General features: G+C 41.6%; 1 protein-coding gene across 1 annotated transcript in view; it reads left to right on the forward strand.

The window, feature by feature from the left end:
• The first annotated feature begins 5,046 nt into the window (after positions 1-5,046).
• LOC110974211 (BCL11 transcription factor A-like) overlaps positions 5,047-20,121 on the forward strand; it is an 81,642-nt gene continuing 66,567 nt past the window's right edge. The window contains exon 1 of the mRNA XM_022225672.2: positions 5,047-5,393. Coding sequence (XP_022081364.1) covers positions 5,342-5,393 — 52 coding nt within the window. The 5' untranslated portion in view covers positions 5,047-5,341. The remainder of the gene's footprint in view (positions 5,394-20,121) is intronic.

Genomic DNA, 20,121 nt, shown 5'->3' on the forward strand with positions numbered 1-20,121 from the left:
CTTCTACTTGGTAGACTATATATCTTGAAACTGAAGGATCTTTACCATCTCCACCTGTGCGTATTTATGTTTAAATATGTCCACAACATACCCCCATAAGTGTTTGATGATCTATTTTCAGTGTTCATTCACACGGACACGTAGTTCATTTAGAGGTGATCTTTCTGTGAGACAAAACGGAACATCATTTTTCAGAAATAGTCCATTTCAACGTGGTGTAAGATATTGGAACAAACTTGATGTTAAACTTACAGAGTGTAAATACTGTGGTTTCCTTCGCTGAAAAACCGACGAAAACAATAATTATACACATCTTATTCTGAGATTGAAATATAATTGTTATATAAGCTATTGTGTCTCACCGCTGTTGTCCTGTCCGCCGGCCGTTTCATGTCTTGAGTCTAAGTTGTCTTGTCCAAGAGAAAGGTACGAAGCGTTGCTTCACCATTTTCCTTCGTGTTGGAAGCATTCTCTTTTTTATGTTAAGCTTAAACACAATTGTTAACATTATCTGACTTATCTTTGTATTAAACGTAATTAAAATACACATGTAATCCTGTTATAAATGATGTCAGTATGGAAATAAATGTTGTTGATTGATTGGATTTTAGAGTTGTGATTAGTCCCTTGGCATTGAGTTGAAGGAAGTTTGACAAGGAAAATTTAACCTCCAAGGGCTTTATAATTATTATCAAAATTCATGTCAAACATTCCCTCATGCGTTAATTCCAACGTGGAAATTGTGATTATTCAGAAGAAAGTGAAACCGCCAATAAGTTGACCAGCGTCATTTTTCTGAATGCAAGGGATTTTCGAAGCGGCCGGTTTATTAGCGGCCGGTTGGAATTATATTTCTCAACAGAGATAATAATTGGAATGCACTGTTTTCACCTGTTTATTAGTTAGGATAATAAAGTACCACAATACTTTTTCTGGAATTAATCTACTTAAAAAATAACTTTGTCATTTCTCTGATGCTCGTGAATATTTACGACTCCACTATACCTATTCCCTTTACTGTATGGTATAGAGCCCTTTTGCAACGTCAGGGTTGTTGGCTTCGTGAGAGTTAAGAGGTGAAAAAGAAAGGAAAGGGGATCAAAATCACCTAACTTAATGAAATACCAATGACTTGAGCCCCTCAGTTTGCTGCTGCTTAGTGTCTACCCCACCCCCCCAAATGTTGCCCCACCCCTGGTAAAAGAAATCCTGGCGGTGCCCATGGTCAGGGCCGTGTAGTTTTTGTCAACCAATGGATGGTAAACTGCAGCTGCCGTCGGCACAACAAAAGAATAATTTACAAGGGGTTGAACAAAATCCCACGCAGTAATTAAAACACTAAAAAATTGACACTTAATCACCCGCCCAAAGAGTTTATGCAAGTTGCGCCCTCTTGCGATAGCCCTGCGCTAAAGCTCCCGCGGTCACGGCCACGGTCATGTCAGAGATCAGAGGGCGAACACATGACCAACCACCCTTCAGCGCAGTGCCCGTCCAAAGCATCTTCTTGATGTGACGAGTCTTCCTGATTCGATTAAAATTTCCACCCCTTCCCTCTGAACCTGTAGTTGGATCGGTCTGCCGCTTTGCCGTGTTTCAGCGCGATGTTCCGGAGGCTGCCCAAGCATGGGACGGGTGCACCCTCACGTCAAACGACAGAACTCAGTCGAGATATGTCGACTACTTGCTGTACCCACAGCGCTCCGTATGCCGGATAGCAAAGAACTGATCAAAATCATTTCATTGATTATGAGACTAACGTTTTTGGACAACATTAAAAGTACTAAACGCTTACATTTTACCGTGGCCCAGAATGTTTTAATTCCTTATTTTCATTGCCGCTACTTCCAATTTTCTTTTGAACACTTGAGCTGGATGGTTTGGCAAATTCCCTTACCCATCTCATATGAATTTGCTGTCTTGAATTTAAGGCATTTTCTGACTTTTCGTTGTCACCACTTTAACAAAGTAATATCTCTTTCTCATTTAAGACTTAAAACCATGGGGAAAATATCCGCAGTGGCTTGAAATCAAAATTATTATCTTGAATGTCACATTACAAAGATAAGGTGCTTTACTCCTATGTGACATCATTGTCGCCTTTGGAGATCACTGCAGTCTTCTCGGAAGTCACTTTTACTTCTGAATATCGATGTTGTGTTTTTATTTGATCCAATTTTAATTTGTTTTCCAACTTGAGGAATAAGCCTCAGTGGGAACTTATAATAACCTTGAATCCTGCAAATGGCGACAGTAGCACAAAGGTTGGGGACTCGAGTGTGATTCCGGATCATCGTGCAAGCATCCCCAAGACGACCTTCATCAAGGAGTATCGACGACGACATGGAAAATCTGACTAGAGTTTATGAGAGTACAGGTTTTCCCAACCAGTGTCAACAAAAGGCGTTCACTTTTATTAGCATGCATTCAAATTCATGCTTTTTAAAATGTTGTTCAAAGTGGGGTTTCCTTTTCATTATCGCGTTCATTTTTGTTTTGTGCAAACGACAGCGCATGGTAATTCTCTTTCCTTCATCGTGATTATCCCCTTCCATCAGTTAAACTTTAACTGACTTTCACGAATTGGTCCGATCCACTTGAGATTTATCGAGGCTTTTGAATCTTTGTGGTGTTTTCGGTTTTGTTTATAGTCAGTCTATTTCAACGTTCAATTTAGAAATGGTCTTTTAGCCCCGGAGGGATACTATACTCCAGGCTACTCCACGATCACAAAATCACTGTCTGGATCAAAGAAAGTATCCTTTTCATCTTGAAACAGTCAGGCTCTCTTAGATTGACTTCCATCAGTGCAATTGAAATTCAGAGAAAATTAACAGGAAAACAATGTATGTTCTTGTTTCCTTGAGCATGTTATTCACAAGTCTTTTCTCTTTTTCTTTTCCAAGAAAATTCATTTTGATAAAGTGCAAAAATGAATGAGGAGTCACGCTTAAAGAGACGAATTTGAATGGAAAGATGCTGAAATTGCTGGTCGATTAGAGGTTTTGATCAATCTTCCCAAGGACCCCCCTTCGAATTTGAATTAAGGAAAAGACTATTTGAATGAACTTCTTTATCGAATGAAAGCTTGAAAACGAAATCGAATGAAACGTTTTATGTATGGATGTAGATATAAAGGCTCATTCATTTTAAAACGAAGTTGAATGGTCCACGCATTAAGTTAAATGATTTTTAAATGGAATTCACCGGGGAAACATTATAACACACTCAATGACCCCAAGTGGGCGAGTTGTAACTTCCCCCTGAGGGGGCCTCGGGCATGTTATTTTTTTATAAATTAAAATCTCCAAACCCTTAGAAACGTACTAGCATCTTCCTTGGAGCAGATACTTGTTTTAAGAACGCAACACATTTTGACATCTGTTTTGCCCCCCCCCCAACAAAAGTGGTCATCGTGCATTTTGACGGCAACGTATTATGGTTGAATAGGTTGAAAAAGTGGGTCACTTAACCGATGTTACTTTTTTGAAAAGAGAAGCAATCTTAAAATTGCAGCCCCTCTAGTCGATAAAGGTAACCATGTGGATTCCATGAAACCGTTGTCAACAAGTCGTCCCCTTGCCCTCCGACCCCTGACATCCCTAGTTCATCGTCAGGTCTCTTATAGAAGACACACCCTCCTGGAAAAGATCCTGCATATTGCTCCACCTGCCCGCAGCATCGTCCACCAATCGACTGTGGGCGGTTTCTGAGTAGTGGCAAAAAAGCGACAGTACATTTCACGGAACTGATTCTATAGGACAACTGCAGGCATTACACAATCTGTGTAGGGATCATGACGAATTATTTGTGACAAAGGGTAAAGAACTAAATCAAAGGCATAATTCCGTAATACTAACAGTCCCGGTAGGAAAGAGCTGGTGAAGAAAAAAACCAACACTGATGAGCTTATCAGTCACCAACCAATTATCTTGATCGATTACCTTTATACTCCTTTGATTGATCGATGAATAACGAATTTAATTGATATCGATTATAGCTGATAAGCGATTAACCCATCCGAATACCCATGTTATCAATCAATGGATTCATCTGTCCATCGATCTGTATTTTTTATTACTAATAATTTCAGTAATCTGCTTCCCTTTCAAAAAAAGAAAAGAAAAACATTTTAAAAGTGGCCTTTACACAACTTAGCAAAAATCAATTCTACCGGACTTGAGCCTGCTTACCCCCTCCAACAAAAATCAGGGAATTTGCAAAACGAAAAAGTAAAAGAAAAAAGTACATGACATAAATTTTTTTCACACTTTTTTAATTTATATTCAATTATCATCAGTGGAAAAATAAAACCATGTTGTTTCCGAGTCGAAAAAATCGTACTTTTTAAATTTATCTGAAGAGGTTTTTTATATTAATAAAATTTCCAACTTTTTCTTCTCTTCGCATCATTGAAGCATTAGAATGCAAGCTGACAATAAAATAAGAGAAATCAAAATAATGAGATGCAATAATTTCATTTTTAAAACCCTGAAGTCAAAATGCGGCTTTTCCAAATTTTATGCATATTCTTTAAATGCCATATATACTTTGTGATGAAATTTAGACAAAAATCCTAAAAAAGTACATGTTATTCTTTGGGCGAAACGTGCTGTAATTACACCATCGAATAATTTGCCTGAATTTGAACTGCGTTTGTTTTAGTGTGGGTTTTATGAATGATTCAATCATGGGCATTGTAATTTATACACTAACACACTTCTTGAACGGTGTTCAAAGGGTCTCAAAAATTCACTTTAAAAATTACTTCGGCAATATCAAGTCATCATGCCATGGTCCGTGAACAGAAGCAATAAAGAAAAATTGAAAAGCATTCAATATTTTTTCCTAAAAAAAAAACAATATGATGATGGCGGCATTTCACTTTACTTAAATGATCTGAAAGTTACAAGTGTAAAACTTTCTAGTTCATAAACATCGCCCATCGCAACACGACCCCGATATTCCGGGATCATACTTCGGCCATGCACTTGAACTTATTAGATTCGGTTGAAAAAAAGTTCAGATCATAACACACGTTTTATTCATTTCTTTTATTCAATTTCCACGCACTCAGCCACCAGGGTATGGAAAAAGGGAGAATATTGTAGTATGAGAGGTTTACCTACACCATTCTACCATTTTTAATCCACAAAGTGGGGGCAAGGGGTGCAAAGAGACCCCGATGGTCTGACCAAGTTCAGGTGTGGAGGTGTACCCTGGGTAATTGATCCTGGCAATCAGTCGTATTTAGTCAGCCGCCATTTTCAGTCTCGGTAACCCCAGCCTTTGTTCATAATTCAGCCGAAGTCCGTCGCTTCGCCGACATTCAGGGCGAAATATGTCAAGGCGGAAGCAGGACAACCCCCAACAACTCCGGAGATCCCTAGACGGTAAGTTTGGGCCCACTTTGGGCGATCATGTTTGACTTTTAGCGGCAGAGATTTGTGGCCGGTGGCTCGCCAACTGCCCAGTGAAATCAGAAAAGACCGAAGAAGTGGTATTGGACCATGCGTTTTTTTGAAGCCTAAGCCTACAACGCGCGGCAGTGGGCTGGTCAAGCGGTGTGGATGTGATGGCGTGTCTGTAGACCGCAGTGTCGCGCTCTGTGTCCAACACAGCCGTATCGAAACAAGCGCTCCTCAACGTCAAATTAGACACCTGCACTTCATTTTTTAAGGTTTCCTTGCCCCTGACAGTACGACTAGGCACCATTTAAGCCCCCAAAACCACGGGCAGTGCTGTTTCTTTGAAGTTTTGGGCCGTTTATCGGACTGTTTTCATTGGCCAAAGTCGCGTGTTTGTGTATGCTGGGTTAGCGTTGTGCGACGTTACCCGTCCCGGGCCCGAACTGCAACCCGCGCGGCGGGGCCGCTTTCTCTCTTTTAAATCTCCCATTTCGGGCGCTCTGAGAACCTCTTCCACATCCCAGAATACCTTATTTGATATTATGATGTCAAATTGTGAATCGCATTTGGGTTTATTTTCTCCCTTAGTGTGTTAGAGTTCATGACATTTTGTATTGACGGTGCGGCCAGGCTCTGTCGATCGCCATAGTGTGTTGAACAGTGCAGACATGCAAATCACTCGCATTGTGTCTAGCCGCTATTCTACACTTGACCCCTGCGTGTTCTTTTTGGCTGTGGATCTCATTAATATTTTACAGCTTCAACAGGGCACAGCCACTTAAATCTATTGTTTTATATTGTTTGCCACCCCCTGTTTGAAAGAGTGAGTTCTGAGGGCTTAGAAAATTTTACAGTCCTTGTAACAGTTGTAATCATCTTGTTGGCCACAACATCTGTGTTGCAGGACCTGTGTTTGTTTATCAGTCGGCCAGTAAGCTAGACGCCATTGTTAAGCAGTGATAATTTTTCTCAGACAGGACAGGCTATTTTTTCTAATGAATGCTGCACATGCAGACTGAGCCATCCATATCCTGGTACAAAAAGTGGCCTTTTGACCCCTAGCTGAGTGGAGGTAAAGCCACTGGGTGTTGGCCGAAAGCCATCATTATGCCTGGCACTCACTCCAATTGGCCCTCGGTCCCGTTTGTGAATTTTGACACAGTTGTGTAAGGTTATGCAAAGCAATGTACAGTGTACACATACTTTGGCCCTGACCATGATGGGCTTGAATTGTAATGACCACTTGAGCCTTGAACAAACCTTGGTGCCTGGCTGGGGGGATAAAGTCATGGCCTGTGGCTTGTAGGTCAAGGAGGTGACCCATGGGAAATGACAAGGCTGAGTAAATAATTATGCAGACATGGCACAGCTAAGTTTATTTCTGTGATTTTGTGAACTTGAGATTGCTAATACTCTTATTAACTAACATGGTCACTGTGATTGCCAGTTTATTTTTGGAATATTGGATTCAGTCAAGCCTTACATGCTGGCACATACATATATTTTTTTCCTGAGGTTGTTAAGCCCGGTACATTGCTACCACAACATGCGTTGCTAGAGATAAGTCAGTGTCCACCTCTTGCTGAAGAAGAGACAAGTGCTAAGTTTCAAATTGGATCGATCTTGGCTCGGCTAGCCTGAGTCCTTGTCTCAGGCCAGCCCAGACTTTATTCAACAGTTGCACGTTTTTAAAACCAACCTTATGCTTTAAAGATCAGGGCAGCAATGACTACAGGATTGGTCACTTCAAGCAAATGTCCTTTTATAATGACCATGGCAGCCAGACCTGTCCCAGTGGTCAAGTCTACTGTGCAAAATATAGAGCTGCCAGGTCAAAACTATTTTTAGCCAGCTCAGCTGACCATAACGTTATCCAAGTGTTACAAGAGGCATGTATTGAGCTGAATTAATTCAGGTAAGTGTCAGTGGCACTGACCATATGCTGACCTTTGGGGTCCATTTATTGGCCTTGCTGCAATGTACAGTACATGTAGGTGAACTGCTCTTGTATAGACCAAAACAGTGGGCCAACAAAGTAGATGCTGGTTGCTACAACATACAACTGTTCACTTACTGGCATGCACAAAAGACATGCACAAAAGACATGAATTACCTGCCATTATCCAGAAACTCAACAATTGTCACAGTTGAAATGTATTCATTTTCCCCTAAAATGATGAAGCAAACAAGTGATGTTTCTTTTTTTGCATGGGAAAAGGCAAATGTCCCCCAGAAGGGATTAAATGTGAAAATGTATACATGTGCATGTGTCTGTCATCAGTGATATTTTGTACACCAGTGTATTGCATTCAAAATCAGTAGAAAAAAATACATTCTTTCACATGGCTTTCGTGGTTTCTGTGCTTATGGTGGTATTAGTGAACTTGACCCCTGGAAAAAATGGGATCATTCAGTATACCAGCTAAAATGTGAATGTGTACAGTGTTCAGTTACTGTGAACCAGTCATGCTTGTACATAAAGGTGCATGCAAGTGTGTGGTGTACACGCACAATGTACTTTACATAATGTTGATCAATATCATGTATGTTGTGATAGGAAATGCAGCCTGTATGTTAATACACTGTACTTATTTTGTGTATTCTGCACATACATGGAACTTGTTTTGGCAAAGTTGCCTTTTCACCGATCAGGGTCAAAGAATTCAATGTACTGGTATTGGATAATTGCCTTGCCATAATTTGCTCAATCATGGCATGATTTACTCTAGTCTGACCTCAGCTTTCATAACCTTAAACACTTGTCACAGGTCCAAAAACAGCCCAGTGCCAAGGATGTAATAGCCCTAATTGGCCTCAGTTAAGGTCACCAGACTGACCACCTACACAGGGTGGACAATGAATGAGGCCTGACTGAAGTGCCTGTCCGCCCAACCACAATTACATAACACCACCACCTTGTTGACACAATGGGCCACAGTCTGCCTGAGTGTCCAACAAGGGACCTTGTCCTGAGCTGAGGTCAAGGGGCTGGACAGGAGATCCCCAGTTGTTTTGAGGACCCTGGGAAAAAGGAAATAATGACCAGGCCAAAAGAACTGGGTCATGGCTGATCACTGGTGATGTGTTGATTTTTAGGGCCTGGGACTAAACTGTACAGGACCATACCTAGTGTGGATAATGTACTGTACTGTACATATCTACATCTGGGTGTGTGCACTCATGGATGCAGAATAGTTTATATACATGTATGTACATGTATGTAGATGTACATTATGTGTATAGAAATTGTAAATGCTATTTGATTGCCCACATGTAGAGAGGTCTTGTTTTTCATGTAAGCAGTAACTAATCATGTTTATGGGAGTTTGTAAAACAAATTTTGAAATGCTTAAATTTGTTCCGTTGTAGAGCATCAGAATAAACTTTAAAACAAGTTGCCTCTTTGGAGTACAGTAAACTAGGTATGCCTTCGGCTAAGCCTCATGGAATTTTTGGAACTATTTAAAATTTTAATGTACCGCTACTGTGTATTACAGATGTTAGTCTCTTACGGTCACACGAAAACTGAAATATATTTGCAATTGTTGAGTGGACACAAACATTTCAAAAGCACAGCATGCGGCAACGTTTGTGTTTCCTTTTCCCCGTACTCCATACATCCTGTCCACAAATTACCTGAGTTCAAGTCTACCAGAAAAACTGGATCATGTTCACAGGCTGATTACACCGTTGTTTATTTGTCTCGCATTACAAATCAACTGCATTTATTTACGGAACCTGACTGGCTTTATTTATATTCAAGCCTATATCACCAAATATCCAAAGAATTTCTTTCAGTGTCATGTGCTCCTGTTTGTGTAGAAATTGCTGCTTAGTGTCGACAAAATTCAACATTTTGCCTTTGCCAAGTACAGTATTCTATGTCAGCGAACTGGTTTAAAAAAAGCAGTTAAAAAATTTTCAATTTTGAAAGCATTCTGTGCACTTACTGTTTAAATGATTATCTATACGCTTGTGTGGGCCTGAACATTCACATGAAAGATTTACCTCCAGAAATCAATATTTATGTCTATTGACACATGTAACAATTTTCCACAAAATGTTATGGAAGTATTGAAATATGAGAACAGTTCACTGGTTGTCTCTACACAAGCTGACTTGAAGCACCCAGGAAAAGCATGGAATGGGAAAGTTGTACCAAAATGGCCCTTTTCACTTTTTAGAAAAAAACTGCTCACATGATGTTTGATGGTGCCTGTTAAAATTTGAGTGTATCTCTAATTGAACATGTCTACTTCTTCTGGGTCATTGTGCATTTGTAGGGTAGTGTACCTAACAACATTTTTGTTCCTTAATAAAACATTCAATTTATGTATTATTACCTAAGTATTATAGCATTTTTAGTCACTTTGAGGTATAACATTATGCACCATATAAAATCCCTTTATTATTATTATGTTATGGAACCCATGTCAAAAGGTTAACCCTATTGAAGCATTTAATACTACTGGTACATGCTCTAAATCATAACTGTGTACCCACCCGGTACATGTGACTGAGTGTCTGAGCGGAAATGTTCTTTTATATGCTTGCACAACATATAAAAACAGTACTCAACGTTCAAACAAAATGTTATCCTAAAATAGATTTTTCCCCCCCTCCCACTTTTTCCCTTTTTTTTCTTTTTGCCAGTGAGACACAGATTTCACCCCAGCCCACTTTCGGGTCTTAGCCATGTGGCAAATTGTATTAAATTGGCTATGCCCCCTACCGAGGACAAAGATCTGTAAGTAGAGTCAAGCGAAGCCAGTAATCATTCCTATGTACTGTAGTTAACTATGTTGGTAGTAATTAAGCATATTTTTATCCGAAGTCAGTGATGCAGTCAACATCTTAGTGTGCAAGCATTTGGGGAACCGGTTTTGCACCTAGATTTTTATAACCTGTTGGAGTCATGGCGGTGAAGTAGCACTTCTGTGACCCGTGCTTGCCACTTCTGCGACCCGAGGTTCAAATTCTGCCTAGGTCAGTATTCAGATTGGGTTCTTAGTCCTTCCCTAATTCCGTGGGCTTTCCATGGATCATTTACATGTTTCTGAGGATTTCCTCCCGTCTCGAAAACTGAACATTCCTTCGTTGTCTTCCTTACTACTCCTTACTGTATGACCCTCCTGTAACTGGGGCTTGCACTGTTGGATGAACAAAAAATACAAAATAAAATAAAAAATATGAAACAAAACTTAGTGACAAGATGTACTCCAGACATCTGCTTGAAAAACTATTAATTTGGTGACCAGAATTACATTTGGAACTGTTACTGCAGTAACACCATACTTACGGGCATACGCATTGATCACCTCTCTGACCTGTCCACCTTGAGTTGAAATGCACCAGTTGGCCACGTCCTGTCACAAAAGTGGCGGCAGACTTACCAATGTCAGGGGTCGAAATTAGCTTCCAATCTCTTGGTGGTCCGCAGGGCCAGTGGGGAAGTGCACCGCAGTGGCCCTCGTGAAAATTTGGTGGCCCGGGTTGATTGCATGTAATGAAATTAAGTAGGCCCACCACACATGCCCATTTGCGTCAGTGGAACATCTCTACCAAAACAGCTGATTGGCCAGCCTGGCTGGATTTAAATGCACTTTTTGAAGCCAAAAAACTAGTTCTCCTTCTGGTTACGTGACCGCTCCTTAACTTTTGGCGCGACCGCAAAATTTATGTCTGTAAGTATGAAAAAAAAATTTCAAAATTTAAAAAGGGAAAAAATTCTGTCTTTTTTGTCTTCGCGAAACACCTCTAAACAATTTTGTCACATCTAAAAAGCTTGTATTTTTTGTTTGTCTGCTTACATTTGCAACATTTGGAAAAGACTTCCATTGTTTTCACAAGTTCCCTGCGCATTTTGCTATCGCGGTGGTGAAAACATGCACGCAATATTGCTCACTGCATAGAAGCAAGGCTTCACTGGTTCCTGCTGCGTCACGCCACTGCCAAAGAAAGCATGAACGTAACGCAGCAACCAGTCCATGCATCCCAGTCAAAATGGCATTGTACAATTTGCTGTACACACAGGCAACTCTACAGCTGCACATCACAAAAAAAATTTATCAAGATTTTTACAAGTTAATTCCCAGAACTTGATTTGTTGTCTTTATAAATATTTTTTTGTGTTCACAAATTTAATTCGAGATTATATTGCTTGTACTTGATGATCAGCCCTATGCGGTCTCAACGCGACAAGACCTGTAAAGGTTTCATTGGTGTCCGTGTGAGCATTTCTCACACTGCTAACGTCGGATGTTTGCCATCCTGGCTCCAGTACTGTAGAATGGTTCCAGGGCCATTAATTACAGTTCAAATGTAAAGCCAAGAATCGTTGTAAACGTGTAAACCACTGTGTGTCGCATGCAATTTTGGAGCAGTGACTCAAGGATAATTTTATTTCACTTCGTGAATGAACTTCCAGAGGGGACCAACCAAAAGGTGAATTATGGCAGGAAAAGAATGTGCATTTTGAACAAAAAGGAGGAATTTTGTGTTATTCATTTTCAACTTGGCTTACTTCCCTGTAGGTTGGCAGTGTTCACCCAAAATCCATGCAGACACATTTGTTAGACAGGCTGCCACACCATGCCTGCATCATACTGAAAATCACTACTTCGAATGACAGCTACATGTATACCAAACAGTTTGTTTAGACCCTATCATATTTGTTATAGCAAGATTTATACTGTATTCAGAAGCAAAGCAAGTAAGGATGTGTTTTGGTGTTTGTGAAACCAATGAACCCAACAAATGTTACGCGTGCATCAGACAACCAGAACAGTTATTAGATACGATTGCGGAACACTCCCATGCAATCTGGCGTACCATCATCTTACACTTGATCAGTGGGGGAAAAACGGCAAAAAAGCCTCACCTAATCACCCGTAGTTTCATCAAAAACATTTGTGGTTTTAAGAAGTGCAGAAACAGACAAATTTTTTTCAATTTACAGTTCAGAATTCAAGAATTCATCATCTGAAGCCGTGTTTGCAGTGGACTAAAAATTGTAACAAGTTGCCAAGACTGCTAGTTAACATTCCATCATGGTTTTCTTCCATGCGCCCTCACGTGGGTTACTCAAACCTGCCGAAAGTTGATAACCATGCGGCTATAACCAAAGAAATTACACTCAGTGTCTCAATCTTTCAATGGAGTGGTTGTCGTCATTGCCGTTGCTCATCTTTACAGCTGTGAGACACGAGCGGTTCACCCTGCTCTAACTCATAGCCACTCCCCTGATATTCTCCATCTTATCAATTACAAAGACCACAAATCAATAAACGGGCCGAAGGAGGTCTCAGCATTTGGCACACTTGCCAACGTCGGATGTCGATAAATGCACAGACGTGCAGTAGTTGTACAAATGCATGCGCATGGGAAAAAAAAACAGAGGTCACCACCCATTGACCTGCAAACAGTTTTCAGGTGATCAAAATGTAAGTTTTACAGTACACTGGCTGTCTGCACGGGACTTTACTGCAACGCAAAATTGACAGTGCAGTTCTTCCACGACCCAGTTAGCCCTGTAAAACTTCCACGCGGGAAGGTACATGCCAAACTTACAACTGACGATCCACTCTTGATGATTTGGACAGTTTACCGGCAGTTCACACTGGATTAAATATTATCAAATTGACAACGGTCTCCATAAGTTTACCAAAAAAGTCAAATGTGAACAAGGCTTAAAGAGGACCAAATAACTCAGCCACACATAGGGAGCAACACATGTATTGCTTGTCACGAGTATTCTCCACGAATAATGTATTACACGTATAAGTGCACCAGTATGCCAGATAGATAACGGCGTAAATTGTACTCTCTTTAATAAAGACCAAGCATAAAAACACACATGCACAGTTATGCTTTGGGAAAGACAGATGTATGCACACCATGATTTTTTAAAAAAGACTAATTCTAAATTCATATATACATAGAAAAAGCTTTGGAGTTGGTTGCGGACTTGATGTTTAGTGCCAAGCAACTTTGGAAAGTCTTCATTCTCATCCACCGTATTCTATCCTGTCCTTAAAAACAGGTTGACATGCTTTGTATATGCTGTGGTGCTTGGAAATTAACAGCTTTGATGGGTTTGTAAACCACACCCGCCATTCAAAATCCGTCATGATGTTGCATGCTGACGCCCATGCACGAGTGGGTAAACTTTTAGCTTACTTTGCTATCATCTCGGGGGGGGGGGTCGGAGAGAGGAAAAAGGAGGGTCCGGTCACATATTGCAAGTGGGGAGCTCATGTTCTTCTTATCAGTTCCTCGCATGATGGCAAAGGATTAAGTTCATTATCGACAGTGACACATTTTCTTCAGTGCTTAAAGCCAGCATTTGCCATTAACTCTTCCATTTTGGGAGGGGGGGGCTTGTCGCTTGCCTGGCTTAGAATTTGCTTGATAATGTAAAAATATAAATTCCAAATTCACTCATGTGGCGTGTATTTGTAAAGTTTCGGATGCAAAAAGAAAGTTGTTGTGGCGGCTTGTTAATTAAGATGTTGCTGGAACCTTGCCCAATTGCCAAGGGCAGTGAGTTTCTTTGCAAGGCAGGAACAGATAAACTCTTCCTCACACCTGTTGAATTGTACTCAACTTCTTGCCAAAGCGCCCTTGAATTAAGTCTTTATTGAACACATCACCACTGAACCCCAAGGAAAACAAGTAACAACGTTTGTCATATTTCTTTCTATTGTTTCTACATGTTTTCTCTTGCATTAAATATGCAGTTGATGCTTGTTCAACTTCTTGAGCAGCTTTAAAGACCTGCCGTGCACAAACTTACACCAGTCTGCATAGTAGTGTTCGACTTAGGGAAGAAACTTGGGGAAATCAGGTACATGTTCTGTGCACGAGTAGCCAAGGGGGGATCTAGGGGGCCAAAGGGGGCCATGTTCCCCCTCCCAGGGGAATAATAAAAAAATTATTTTTGAAAAATAACGAAAGAAAGGCACGTCTTTTTAAGATCTGTTTCCTTTCCCTTCCAAAAATGTGTAAAAAGCACCAGAATGTGGTCTCGACCCTCGGGAAGACCGTAAAAAGTTACATAAAAAGTACCAACATTTCTAGCCTCCCCCCCAATGGCCCCTACAGAAATTACATGTAGGTTATGAATCTACCCTCTTTAAGCAGCACATCCACATGCGCTGCTGTTGATGACATACCAAATGTGAATTTTAGAATGGGCAATGGCAGGACACACATGGCTGGCCCATGGCTGTTGCCCACAGCTGTTGGAATGGACTTGACAAGCGGGTAAAAAGCATGATGAACATCATAAACACCAGCAGCGACGCAGTACTGATTATTGTGAAGACAGGGCTGAATGCTCCCTATCCCTAGTCACAGGGAACTTTCCCAGCTCATTTTGTCATCTGGGGTTTAAATACACAATAGTGCATTGGCCCATTGCACTATTGCACTTGAACCATTTGGCCGAGGCCGGGGGGTAGGGGCGCAAAAGGCTTTGGGGCATCTGGTGTAGATGTGTGCATTTATAATTCCATTGAAGGGCACACTGGGCAAAGATGTTCAATGGATTCACATGTCCCCTTTCCCTCCCCCGTCCCTTCAAATATGCCACCTCCTCCTTGGACTGTACGGGTAGGTTCACCACCGACCAGGGTTGGTTATTTTGTTGGCATCGGTTTGGTTTTCCACCTGCCCCAGACTTTCTTTTGATCATTGCTGCCCAATAGCTGCCCTTGAGATCACTAAAGAAGGCAAACAAATCACAGTTTGTGGACAATTAATCCCCATTGACCTTTGAGCATGCTGGACCAGGGTCGAAAGGGTCAGAACTCTAAACAGTCTAGCTCTTGCTTATCGACAAATCTAGGTACCTGATGGGTCCCTCAGTAGACAAAGACTTCCCCCATAAGGCCTGGAGTGTTGTGCCAACCACTAAACAGCATTGCTGGCCCTTGATGGTTTTTTCTCCTACCATTAATGGGGGCCTTCCCAAGTGACCATCAATTGGATGTTTCTTAATGCCCTTCCTTGACGTTCAAAGACATAGGTGGTATAAGAATTTTTTTGTAGGGGAGAACAACTTCTGGGGAGGGAAAACATGACAGTAGCAGACTGACCGGCAGTCCAAAGCTGAGGGGGTTAACCACTACCTACCGGGTGAATTTCTCTTGAGCGGGATGTGATGGTGGGACCTTTCCAAGATTTTCCGTTTTCAAAATTCTTCAAAAATTCATGTGTTCATTTACTGCATGTTTACACCCACACAAATTACATTCTGGTGGCTATTCTAATCTGACAGGCAACCTTCGTTGACGCCCGAGTATTCAGCCCAGGCCTGCAGCCCTGTAAAAGAGAGCCCAGAATTGCGTGGTGTTGCATAATTTCCTTTGTTCCGGTGAATGCCAGTAGAGTCTTTTGATACGCGGCTGGATTAGTGAGCAGCGGCGCTGTGTCGCTCATCAATGGGGCCCTTGGGCACTTTGTCGGCAGTGCTAATCCGCGGGCGGCGCTATGCCTAAAACAGTGGTATACTGTTTCAAAACAGCGCCAGATTACCTTCGAAAAATGGAAGTGGAAAAATGATGGCAATTCCCAGCAGCAGGTCCTTTGTTCTGAGTACAGTCTTTTGTTACACGGACCAGCTCTTTCGTCAGAAACTAGGCGCCCCGGCTCTACGTATAAACATACAGTGCCCGAAACTGGGCTCCCGGCAGGCCGCGGTTAATTGTAAGGCATTCTGACAAGAAAATGGCAATTACCTTCCCCTTTTCTCCTTTTCTTTTACTTTTTTTTCTCTTTCCTTTTGTATTTAGGATTTTTTTTCACCCAAAAGGGGCGAGTGTCCCCATAGCCTCCCCCCCACACCCACAACATTCAGGGATGGGGCAGTAATCTATTGTCCAGGTATGCTCTTCACCAGGGCAGGTTTTTTTTTTACAGCTTTGACTAGGATGTGGTGGCTTGTTTAATGTGGGTCGGTGGCCGTGGATAATGCAGTCCAGGGTAGATTTCAGCTACGCCCACATTTATAAATTGTCCATTGTGAAAAGTCAACAGCAGCCCCAAGCAGGCCTACACCTACTGATATGAGGTTATGTGTCATTGTATATAAGCCGCCTAACCCAGCCTGTCACTAGTTTCCTGTCGTGCAAACCCTTTCAAAGTACGCAAAAACACAGACAAACCAATGCAAATTCCATACTTTGCAAATACTGTGTAAATTGTTTGAAAACAAAAGAATTTATTGCATCATCACCGTGGGTGCCATTCAGTAGAGGAAATTGGAGAGGGGGTATCCCACATTTTACATGTCAACTTGATACCACAGAGATGTATGTACTGAGGTACATATATGCTGCCTGACCCCCCCTCCTTTTGAGAAGTGTTCAGCCTCTTTGCTTTTCACATCCCACCCCTTCCCATGGACCAGATTCTTGGAGAGACCCTGTTTTTAACCATGTACATTCAAACCGCATCTTAATCTGAGGAATCTAGAGGCTGAAGCAGTAATTGAACCCTTTCTTACAGCAGCTTTGCTACTCACGATCCAGCGGCACATGTAGGTGAAGGCTGCCAATGTTTGGGGGGTTCCCAATCTGCCTTATTGCCTGATGATGTACCGGTAATGTCTGTCCCATTAAAGACGCAGGAAAGTTATGCGACTCGTGGCATTTACACACAGGTGCACAGGTTTGACGAGGCAATTCTTTCTGTGCTGCCGATGATCTCTTGGGTACACTCCAGGTGAGCAAATCAGAACTGCAGCCGTTGTTTCATTTCCAGGGCAGAGGGTGGTCAAGTCAGGTTCTGACTTGTCTCCTGAGCACCTGTAATTCTCTGTGGAATCACAGGGTGTAAGACTGGGTTCTGTGGTGGGTACATGTGTGGAGTCTAGAGCGGACCTGGAGCCAGGAGGTTGATGCTGGAGATCCTCTTTTTTGTGGGTGGGGGGAAGGGGGAAAAGAGGGGTTCAGAGCGAATGAAATGGCAACTTTGTCGTGGTGCTTGCCCACGTTGATACAGTTTGTCAGCTTGTCAATGTGCCAGTCAGTATTTCAACAGCACATGCTGAATATGAAACGCATTCGCAGTCATTTGGATACGCGTGCAAAGTCTTGCCGTATCGGCGCGGCCCTACATGCACTCGCGCCATGCTTTTTTCCCACATGACCTTCTGTTTTTTTTGGAATACCATACTGGCTTGTTCTCTTGATGTTCATTATACACTGGACGGCCATGGCTTTGGATGACATGCCATGTCTTTGGTCACAGCAAAACAGGTCAGTGATTGAGTTAGGGTATAGTTTATTCAAACCTATGTACATGTACACGTTGTCAGGCTCATGGGTGAAACCGATCTTATTGTTATTTATATGTAACTTTCATTTGAGGGAGACAGCAAATTTCACATGGTCCTGACTGATGTATGTAAATCAGGCATTTCAACAACCAGCAACGTATTTGGAAGGAGCATTAATTAAACAAGGGATGGATGGATGAATGATAATACTCAAAGTTTAGAAAAATGAATGTTTTAGTTGCCATGTTGCACCCAAATACATTGTAAAAATAACACAGCGAGAACTGAACTCTGTATTGTGGTCATAGCGCTTTGAGCAGCGTTCAGAAAGAATACTTTGATGCAGAAGCAGAGTGGCCCGGTGCGTTGTCTCATTTCAATAGGGGGATCGACCCTCGACCCAGCCCCAGACGATTCCGTCTCTCTGGAGGATTTCTTTCTGCAAATGGACAAAGGCAGGTCCCACATGCACAGTCAACATGGCGCAAACAACATACATCATAGAGCATTTCACGTGATCAGTTTGCGAGACACGGTCTGCTGATTCAAGTGTCAGTCCTTTTTTCTTTTCTTTTCTTTTTTTCACTGAATACCGTTGTTCTTTACTCAGATTCACAGCCCGAGGCTTTCCTTTGCCCACCTGTGTAGACTGGTCTAACATACCGGGGTAGCAGACCACAAAGTAGCTTACCACATTCATGTAAAATGTACGGTACCTTGCAGCATGCATGTGTGTGCTTTAAAGAAACTGGCCACTAATCTTGAGAAGAGCACTGAAAATAGAGACTAATAATGGAGTTTTTATTTCCAATGAATATCAGAATGTACATGTACATGTGTGATTCTGTTCTCAAAGTTTCGTAATTGAGTATATTTACTCGGTGTGTACATGCATTCCAAGTTTAGTCTGAGTACTACATTTTGTGTACAAGTACAGCTATAATGACCACACCAATATTGATACTCAAGACATGTGCCGAGTCAGAGAACTGTATGTGAGCTCTTTAGCTTTTTATGGAGGAAGCGAAGAAGATTGTGTGAGTGAACACACAATATGAGTAATACTTTCTGTGGTATCCACAGCTGTGTTTAGCCAGCGCAAGGTACTGATATGACCACATTAGATCCACATGTCGTTTCAAACTTACTCCTGTAATCTGGATTCACTTTTAAATAGATATGTTTCTCAGTTTGCCTTGTACTCTGGGACAAATACCGGTAGCTGGGTTTTAAGCCGTGTTTGAATTGGACTTTTGGCGGTAGAATTTATAGAGACTATTATCAGTTTGATAAAAGTAAATCCAATGAGGACAACTGGTAAACTGTCATATTCATCAAGTATTGAACGCCGATTGTTAGTTTTTACCTTCATCGATCCGTGGTACATGTATGCCTGCGGCTTGTGTTAGCACAGTCTCCTGATCACAGTACCCACCCACTTGCGGACTTTATTACTTTGGCTGAAAATTTCAACTTTAAAAAAAAAAAGACAAGACAAAGCAGCCAACTTACTCTATGAATATACAGCCAAACAGGTCAAAGGCTTACTCGTTACATGTATGTGTCATATGTTTTGTTTTGTACAGTATTGCTTACGTACTGCAACCTCATATTTTTCAGCACTCTGGGGCGTGCCCATGGAGTGATATTTGTCACCACAACAGGCTGTATAAAATGGCCAAATTCTGGTTAAACACATTGTAGTGGTCAGTCTTCACAGACTTTTCAGACTGTGTGTGTGTGTTTGTGTGCATGTGCGAACAAACAGGGAAACGTCAGCTGGAAGTGAGTCAGGGTTTACGTGGCAGTTTAACCTAAGACTTTGATCAGAGTCTGTTGGTCTTGGACGTGTTGAAAAATTGTTCTGATGATTTCCAAAAAGTCAATCAAAGCAACAGTGAAAGTCACACATTTTGCCACATGAACAGGTACATGTATATGTACGTAACTATCATTGATGAAAGTAAAATATCATTGTGCAGTAAATGCGCACATTGATGGTCAAATCAGTCTTGTTAGGTGCTGCATCGGTTGGACATTGCAACTCAGCGTGCCCCATGAGAAAAAAATTCCAAAAAAGCTTGTTCAAGCTTTGATTTACATGCAAACCTCATTCAGTCTAAAAATCAGAACGTGCAGACTTTATGGAAGGATGACTTTGCTTCATATGTAGTCTTGCACATAGCCATCTGCATGTGCGCCAGTGCTGGCAGTAGATCCCTTTGGAAGCAGCCAGAAGAACGTTTCTAAACTCACTACTTGAAGTGTTCAGCCAACTACATGTGCATGTATGTATCATGAATGATTCTCCCTTTTGGGATTTCCAAATTCCGGCTTCAACCACCATTTTGGGGAGCTTCCTACATCATGTTTCTTATTGTAAGTCATTCCCCTGAGTTGAGACCCTTAAAAACTGAGCAGAGTTCCCTTTTT

Source organism: Acanthaster planci, linkage group LG01 (genome assembly GCF_054643075.1).
Source record: "Acanthaster planci isolate LZ-2023a linkage group LG01, COTS_SCS, whole genome shotgun sequence".
Classification (NCBI taxonomy): Eukaryota; Metazoa; Echinodermata; class Asteroidea; order Valvatida; family Acanthasteridae; genus Acanthaster; species Acanthaster planci.